At 40.7% G+C, this 8,497-nt stretch overlaps 1 protein-coding gene across 1 annotated transcript; it reads right to left on the bottom strand.

Moving 5' to 3' along the window:
- Window positions 1–1,004: 1,004 nt before the first annotated feature.
- LOC137277456 (RIIa domain-containing protein 1-like) lies at window positions 1,005–4,730 on the bottom strand. Its single transcript, XM_067809186.1, has 4 exons — window positions 4,504–4,730; window positions 3,152–3,228; window positions 2,763–2,809; window positions 1,005–2,370 (listed from the first exon to the last, which is right to left on the bottom strand). Exons 1-4 carry the CDS (start codon window positions 4,618–4,620, stop codon window positions 2,273–2,275), a joined length of 339 nt encoding a protein of 112 aa, XP_067665287.1. The 5' UTR covers window positions 4,621–4,730; the 3' UTR covers window positions 1,005–2,272.
- Between the last annotated feature and the right edge of the window lie 3,767 nt (window positions 4,731–8,497).

Genomic DNA, 8,497 nt, shown 5'->3' with positions numbered 1-8,497 from the left:
ATGCTGGTAATCACTGGATTGTCCTGTCCGGACTCAATTATTTACAGATCGCCGCCATATAGTTGGAATATTGCTGAGTGCGGCATAAAACTATACTCACTCTCATTCACTCTTACCTACTTGTGGGTTCGATACCCTTCCGAAAACCATACTCCCAACAAGCCTCCAACAGGTACTGTTCTGGATTCAAGAACACACTCCTCCTTTCGGCCAATCAGTAGTTAGGCGGAACTATTTTCGGAGCATTCGTGAAAGCATTCTTATACTCTGGAACATCTTACTTGCTTCTGCCATTATTCTGGATGATTGTATTGTATTTTATTACCGTGATTTCGTATGGTCCTTCTGTAGTTTTGTACGTGCCTATTTCTGGTCAACCATTGCAGTTTTAGTTTGGAAGTGCCCAGATTCCTACGTCAGAGTGAGTGAGTAAGGGAGTTGTGTTTTGTGCCGCTTTTAGCAATGTTCCAGCAATATCACAGCGGGGAACACCAGAAAAAGGCTTCACACACTGTGCCCATGTGGGGAACGTCAGAGGTATCGTTCTGTTTAGAATATTTCACATTTGTGAAAAAAAATGTTTATTCCTTAGTTCCTACTGTTCCACCTGCTTTACATGGGGGTTGTGTGTAATCAACCTCTGTAACAGGCTTTCAAAGTGGTCACAATAACAACAATCAATGACTGCATCAAAGACAGGAATGGTGGGGGTGGGGTGGGAGGTGTGGTCATATTTTGCACTGGCTGGGAAGCAGGATGGCCTAGAGTGTCCACTGGTCACCGTCATCTCCACATGTGTACAATGTGTGAAGCATATTTCTGGTGTGCCTTGCAATGATATTGCTTGAATATAAAGCAGCGTAAAACCATATTCACTCACATTTGGCACTGGAACCTCACTGAGGCTAGAGAGGCCATTGTGGACACACATGGGACATGTAGCAATGATCACCATGACAACCTCTGCCTGCTAACGCCTGGCAGAAAGAAACAAACCACAACCATTTCACAGTACCAGTTTATATTCACTTTTGTATAAATTAGAAGCAACAAGAATAATACACATCACAAAACTATATCAAAAACATATCACTGTCTTCACTCTCATGTCGATGGCTTTTAGTGAAGTGAGACAAAAGCTCAGAGTGTGACAGAAGTTGCTCAGCATCGCAAACAGGCACTGATGGAGTAACAGCTTCACCCCTCTGTAGACAACACCAGAGTCTGGGCAGAACTATCAACACAAACATGAATGACATCAACCATGCAATATGAAACATTATGGTTTACATACCCTCTAAGGAAATATCATTTGTGATGAACTGTTTTCTTGACAACAAGAGGTCAGGCCAGCTCATGGGAGCAGTTAATAAGAGTGTGTGCAAAACAGAATTTAGACTTGGCTGAAATCATATCTTGGAATCATTTGCAGCTGACTTGATTGAATATATAAAAAACTGACAGATTTGAAGATCCAACATATTGACATGACTAATGGTTTAAATGTTGACCATTTCTATTTATGGCAACGTTACACAGCATATACTGAGAGGATTACAATGAGGTGATCGGTCCCCGGTCAAGACAGTAAGATTTGTCTCCCCTTTCTAAAACCCTCACCAACCCACACCCCTCTTACTTTCTGTCAGACACTACCATTCTTCCAGCATTTAGTTAGACCAGGTACATAGGTGAGAGAAAAATAAATGGAAAACAAGACAAAGTATCAAAATGAAAATAAACGTCATAAATAAAACTGGTAAATAATACATAGGATTATGCACAAAAGGTATTGAACTGCCTGAGAAGTGACAATGATGACAAACCTCCCATTCATACACACAGGCACTGAAAGGTAACAGGCCAACGCACTGGATGCTTCACAAGTTATGGATTACCCAGCAACACATACAATGGCCGTTTTGTGTGCTTGGTCCAACATAGTTTAACAGTCATGCAGACAATGACGGACAACATTACAGTAACTTCCACACAGGAAAAGGAATTTGTGAGACCTTTAAAACCCTACATTTAACAAGTTAATACCATCAGTAGTGCACAAACACTGAAGAAATGGGGGAAGCTCTCGGGCAAACACTGTTACCATGATTACTGATATATATTTCCTTGTTGTACCCCAAATCAGTAAGCTTTACATTTGACAGTTTTTAAATAATTGACGTTCGATAAACAACATGTTTGAGATAACATTGGTCCTCGCTGCTGATCCCATCAGTTGTCAGCCACAATCAGACATTAGTCAAAATGCCATCTAAATCTTCTGAAGTATACGGTTCTGTTTGATCTTGGCCTGTCTCTCCTCCAGTTGTGTCTGAACTTTGTCTGGAAGACCTGGTTCCGTGAAGTAGTCTTAAAAAAAGAACATACATTATACCGGGATCAACACAAGAAGTACACATATCATACAGGTTTCGACAGTTGTGTACTAACACCAACATGTCCTGATGATGAGTGAGTTGGGTGAGCGAGTGAGTTGGGTTTCACCTTGATTTTAGCACTAGTCAAGCAATGAATGGGGACACCAAATATGGGCCTCACACATTGTCCTGATGAAATGTGTCAGTGTATAAATGTTCTACACACAAGGGATGAATTTTGAACATGAATTTCATTTTCTAAATAATACAGTGAATGTGTTTACCATACTATCACATTCTCACTCATTCTCACTACAGTTTTTGCGACTGGATCACATAGGCATCTGTGAATAGACTTTACTCCTCCAAAGAAACAGTTCTCACCTGCAGCAAATTCACGGATGTTGTCAGGTCTCTTCTTCAGAACATCGCTAGAAACAGAGAATCAGGCCAAGAATAAAGCAACACATTACACATTCAGGAAAGACAGGACTTTCTTGGCTTAAATTATATCAGCAACTTAGAGTAGTGAATGTTGTTCACCACTGTAGTTATTAACAGCAACTATGTAAAGTGTAAATGATCAAAAGCTAAAGGCTAATATTATCTGCAACCATCTGGGCATGTCAACTCACAACATCAAGAATGCTACAAGCTACTACTGTACTGACATGGTTACATGGGATCTGCTTTCTCAGAAATATGCATTGGTAAATCAAGGTACTGATACTTCCTTAAACATCTGTGTCTCAGAAATCCATGGATGAGCTTACCCCAGGAAGCCAGCTAGCAGACACTCAACCTCTGGGTGGTCACGTAGATACTTCTCATTTGCCATTCTTGTCTGCACCTGCAACCAAATAAATTCATAATGCTCACAATTAAGTCAGCAAATGTTTCATACTAGAACAAAATCAATTTTTGTCTCTGTATTTCAAAAACAGCAGAATGCACAATAGGTCAGTGACAATAGGCAATGGAATATTATTTGTTCTGTTAATTGATTACTCACTGAACATAGTTATTGTATGACTATCATGACAACACTTTTATTACTATATCTGTTTGCAACTTAAATAGCATCTTGTTGGAGAAAGAGAATAGCAACTTTACTTCTGTATATTTTGACATAAATTCAGCTAGAGGCGAGTTACTACGTTTCTTGGTGTCTGGCTGATAAAGTTGGGGTTTGCTCATAGAGAGTGTACGAAATAACTGCCTGTCCGCTAGCAAAATACGGACCTTTGCTCAGGTCTATTAACAGTTGCCAGAGTATGACCCCAGTGATTCACCACTAACTGAAAGCAAAACCCAGGCGGCTTAGGACTAGGAGGGTCCTCCAGCTGTCTCAGGAAGTTACAGACAGTGAGCAGATAGATTTACATGCATATGAGGCAGAGGGTGGAGAGGATGGTGAGGCCCAAACAGTTCAAGATTCATCTACAGTATTAGCCAAGAGCCGCGATGCGGTCCTATAGATCTACAGTCAAGGGTCATGTCTTGACTGTATAGGGCCGCACCGCGGCTCTCAGCTAATACTGTAGATAATCATAAATCTTACCTTTGGTGCGAGTTTATCCATCGGAAAAAAAATCGGAAAAATTGCGCCCGGTATATAAGCCCTTGGGCACCCCCCTTCTAGATCCTTAGCCCTCGGGCACCCCACTTCTAGATCCTTAGGGTTAGTGAATAAAGGTTAGGTTTGGCTTACCTTTGGTGCAAATATGTCCATCAAAATAAAAATCGGAAAAATTGCGCCCGGTAAAGTGCACTACCTGCCCTTTGGGAACTTTATCGATATCTTACTATAAGTCGATAGATGCCCAAACACGCTTTTGTAAGTTTTGAGGCAGATCTATTGACATTTCATTCATAAAATACATTTAACACATATCAAGAACTGACGTGGAGGCGTGCACATATACATGACAGGACATAGCAATGAATAGACTTGTGTGGAGAATTAATCTTAATCAGTTTGGGCTAAATCAGTTTCTGTAGTGCTTTAGCAACTAACTATCAGTTTTGTTTTGATCGAAAACAGAACACTCTCTAAAAATCAACATGCATATCCAATATGTCTATTTATGTCACCATAGCAAAGGCATTTCTATCATAATCTTACCTTAAACTTGTTTAGTCTCTCCTGTTGCTCTGCGCTGAGGGCACCAAGATCCGAAGTTTTCCCCAAATCATACGGTTCCATTCCATGAGGTGCATTATGTTTGGGTTGATCCGCCATTTTGAAATATTCCTTGACGATGAGTTCCAAACTCCTCTACAGTGCCTGGCTACGGGGAGCGAAATGAAAACGACACCTAGCGGCGCGGTGGTGTTTCCGCAAGGTGTAAAGAAGCGACCCCTAACGGCGCTTCGAAGTTGAACTGTTTGAAACTCGCTACAACGTTAATATGCATACTGCCGTATCTGGCAAAATGGTAACAGAGTTCAATTTATTACGCATGCTCGAATTCGCTGAAGGAAACTGAAAACATGTTTGGAAATATGTAAGATACATAGCTACTTTCTTTACGTTGCGACCACTCGATCACTATGTAATCCATTATATCGGGGATAGTCTACAGCCTGCCTCTATATAGGCTCCCTGATTATATAGATGTACTGTCATTTGGAATCTCTCCTAGGTAATAGAGATCAGGGTCATATTTCAAGGAAGAAATTTAAAAAAGAAACGAAAAAGAAGCACCTCAAACCAAACACAACAACCTGCATCTTTCAGCAGTTGTGCGCGCTCATTTCATCCTTAGTCGATCGTGTCGTTTCATCAATTTCTGTAGCACGTGCAGCGTTCAACCAGCCCATGCATATGTTTTTCACCTGACATACGTGGTTTTTTTGTTTGTTTTTTTTGTGTGTGTGTGCGTGTGTGTGTGTGTGTGTTGTTGTTGGTTTTTTTTGTTTGATTGTTTATTAGATATCACGGTGGGTGACACCAGATAAAGGGTTTGCCCTGACGAGCGATCGAACCACCATAGCTAATTTAACTAAGGGTTAACGACGGGGCACATCTATGCTCCTGTCGATGTATCACAGCGTCTCTCCGAACGAATTATTACAAGCCTGATAGAGCACTGATCATTCAGTTCTGGGCCGTGCCCCCAACGCTGACCGAGTGTCTGGTTATCACAGATACATAAATTCAAATCAATATAACGGCCTAATGTATCAAAGGTTAATTTAGGTCAATTTGTTGGCAGGGTGGGATGAATAAATAAGGAATGTCAAACATGAAGTTATAAGTAAACAAATTCAAATAAAATCATTAATGGCAGGAGATAAGCATCGATTCGCCGCCAGCATAAATGTAGCGAATTTCAGCCAGGGTGTGGTGCGCTGAGCACCTGAACCCAGTTTAACAATCGGTCTGACAACAGAGCCAAGACGCAATCGTTCATTGAGAGAAACATGACCGAACGCTTTAACCACTGTGCTACCCGTACGTTTCTCTTATACGTTCACTTGAATCAGTGTCCATGGCCTCTGCTTGAATGAAAAGCAAGAATCAAAAGACATATATAGAAAACCCTAGTATTTGGGTCCTCACGTCATACCAAAAGACTAAAAACAAAATTGTGCTGTCGACCTTATATGTTTCTATCCTACATGCACGCTGGACTTCACAAACAGATTCGGCCCACGTGGTGAATTACACAATCACCTACTTTTAAAGCATGATTTCAAGACTTCCTTGTATACACCTACCCAGACCACATGTCTGTTTAGGGGATGGGGATTATCCGCAAATCAGAGGGCAGAAAGTATCACGTTTATAACACAGTCGGCGCAGTCAGTGCGATGGCATATTTAACAAGAATGCTTTATGTTGAAAATAGGTCGGCAAAACATCACTCAGGTATAGAATATAAATACAGACTAGCATTTGAGACGAACCCTTTGTCCGGAGCTAGAGCTGTACTAAAGACAACCGGTTTTGCCAGCCTAATTGCGGAAGAGATCCTTTACAATATAAAACATTAAACATAAAAACATTGAGAAATTGCACTGTGTGTGAAACACGTGACAAAGCTCTTCCTCTAAGTACTACCGTTTCGGGATGCATTATGTTCTAGTGAAGTTATCAAACAATGAAAAATTCAAATGCTGGAGCGTTGCTTGCAACAGGCCCTATCGTCGTCTTTAGGAGGAAATACGATATTTCAGTGCGCGAGCTAATGTTTACTTTCAGGCTAAAATATTATCCAAGTATTTTCGATTGGGTCGGGGCGATATGAACACGCTCATGGTATTAATAGGGAAAACGATATAATGACGTACAGGTAATCAGATATGAAACGATCGATAGGCAGACTAGGTCCTATCAACGGTATAACTGCTGTGGCAGAGGGTATCAGCTGTGAACTGACTGAGTGTGTCATTATGCCCCAGTGGAGTTGATAGAAACTCGTGTTATAACTCCCTTGATTCGTTTGCATGTCCCGAGTAGATATTGTGACTGCTTGTGACACATCGTGAGCATACATATATGTGGTAACGTCCATGTCCGAAAGTCGTAGCACTAAGAACACTTTGTGGATATGATCCATCACTGTGAAATATGTGGAATTTATGAAAGGAAAACCAATCTAGCCTACAAAAGTTCCCAGTCATCATCACCTGGACGCAATCAACCTTCTGATAAGAGTGAGTGAGTGGGTTTAGTTTAGTTTTACGCTGCATTAACACCAGAATGGGATTCACGTGCAGACAAGAAGTGTTTAAGAAAAGATATCATGGACTAGTCTCTTGAAACTACTAAACACCACAATACCACATCACCATTCTGCATGCAGAATATTCTTATATTCTGCATGCAGGGTCTTACGTACAAACCATGTCACTGTGTGTTCTCTAAACAATAAAAATGGAGGGTGACGCAGATCAGGTGACGACAAAACGATGAATGTCTTTCAGTGTCCGAGATATGTTCTAAATTTTACTAGCCAGTCGGGCTATCTATGCCTAAAATTACTAGCCCACAGAATAATTCACTAAACCGAAATTTGATTGTAGAAACTAAGTAAATGGTTGCAAAAATATTACAATACAACTGAGGAAAATTATGGCCAGACTGCATTGTTACTAGCCACGAGCTAGCGGGCCAGAGGTTATTTCTGACACTGATGTCTTGTTCGCCACTAGGCACACACGCGCACACACGCACAGATACAGTCAATAATCGTGAAGGGCATAGGTTTATCTATTCTGGGTTTGACACTCATACATTAGCCTGCATGACACGTCTATCGACATTGCCGACCACGTTGTTATGTCAATGGCATTTAATGTTGTCACGACATTTAGTTTCGATATTGATCGTATAGATAGAAATACCTAATCCACCTTTCTACAGAACCTGTCCATGTGCCATGTTTTCCTTACTCACGCCAGCGTATCATGGAATAGCTACATGCCACTGTTGCGTGGCCACAGCAACTCTGGCTTTGACTTTCAGGTATGGCGATGGGTTAATATCAAATTATAATTTTTATCATAATGAGTTCAAAGAGTCGAGGATCAAAGTTCGATTCCTTATATATGGCATAGCTGATAAAACCCCAACTTCTCGAGGTCTTTGCCACTGTGACAGGGCTAGAATAATTAAGAAAACATCATGCTTAATATCTAAATTTCACGTTCGTTGAAATATAGATAGCATATATAACCAAAAGGTATTTTAGTTGTCCCCACCGGCAACTTTAGTCAGTGGCTTTACATGGGGTATCGTTGATAACCTTATTTCACACCAAACTTCGAAATTATACTTACGTGTGTGTGTGTGTGTGTGTGTGTGTGTGTGTGTGTGTGTGTGTGTGTGTGTGTGTGTGTGTGTGTGTGTGTGTGTGTGTGTGTGTGTGTGTAAAGTTGAATTAATAACCTACTAAACTAACAAGGAATGATGATGATATGAACCTCACGTTTATATGGCTTTACTACCCAGTAAATGTGTGTTTGCAATTAACATGATAGTTTTATGATAACATATGTGATTAACCGCCAAGAGAATCTCGAATCAGCAAGATGGATTAAATGCGTATTCACTCCACGAAGCATTACCAAACGAGTCATCTTTTTGGACATTGAAAGGTCTGAGGTGAATC

The sequence above is a fragment of the Haliotis asinina genome, chromosome 3 (genome assembly GCF_037392515.1).
Source record: "Haliotis asinina isolate JCU_RB_2024 chromosome 3, JCU_Hal_asi_v2, whole genome shotgun sequence".
Lineage (NCBI taxonomy): Eukaryota > Metazoa > Mollusca > Gastropoda > Lepetellida > Haliotidae > Haliotis > Haliotis asinina.
Note: the sequence above shows the minus strand (reverse complement) of the source record. Positions and strands in the feature narration are given on the sequence as shown.

Excerpts from the sequence above, each read along its gene's own strand:
- LOC137277456 (XM_067809186.1), bottom strand. The coding sequence starts at position 4,620 with ATGGCGGATCAACCCAAACATAATGCACCTCATGGAATGGAACCGTAT. Across the intron at positions 3,229-4,503 it reads AGAGACTAAACAAGTTTAAG|GTGCAGACAAGAATGGCAAA; the intron begins GTAAGATTATGA and ends ATTTGGTTGCAG. Across the intron at positions 2,371-2,762 it reads CATCCGTGAATTTGCTGCAG|ACTACTTCACGGAACCAGGT; the intron begins GTGAGAACTGTT and ends TCTTTTTTTAAG.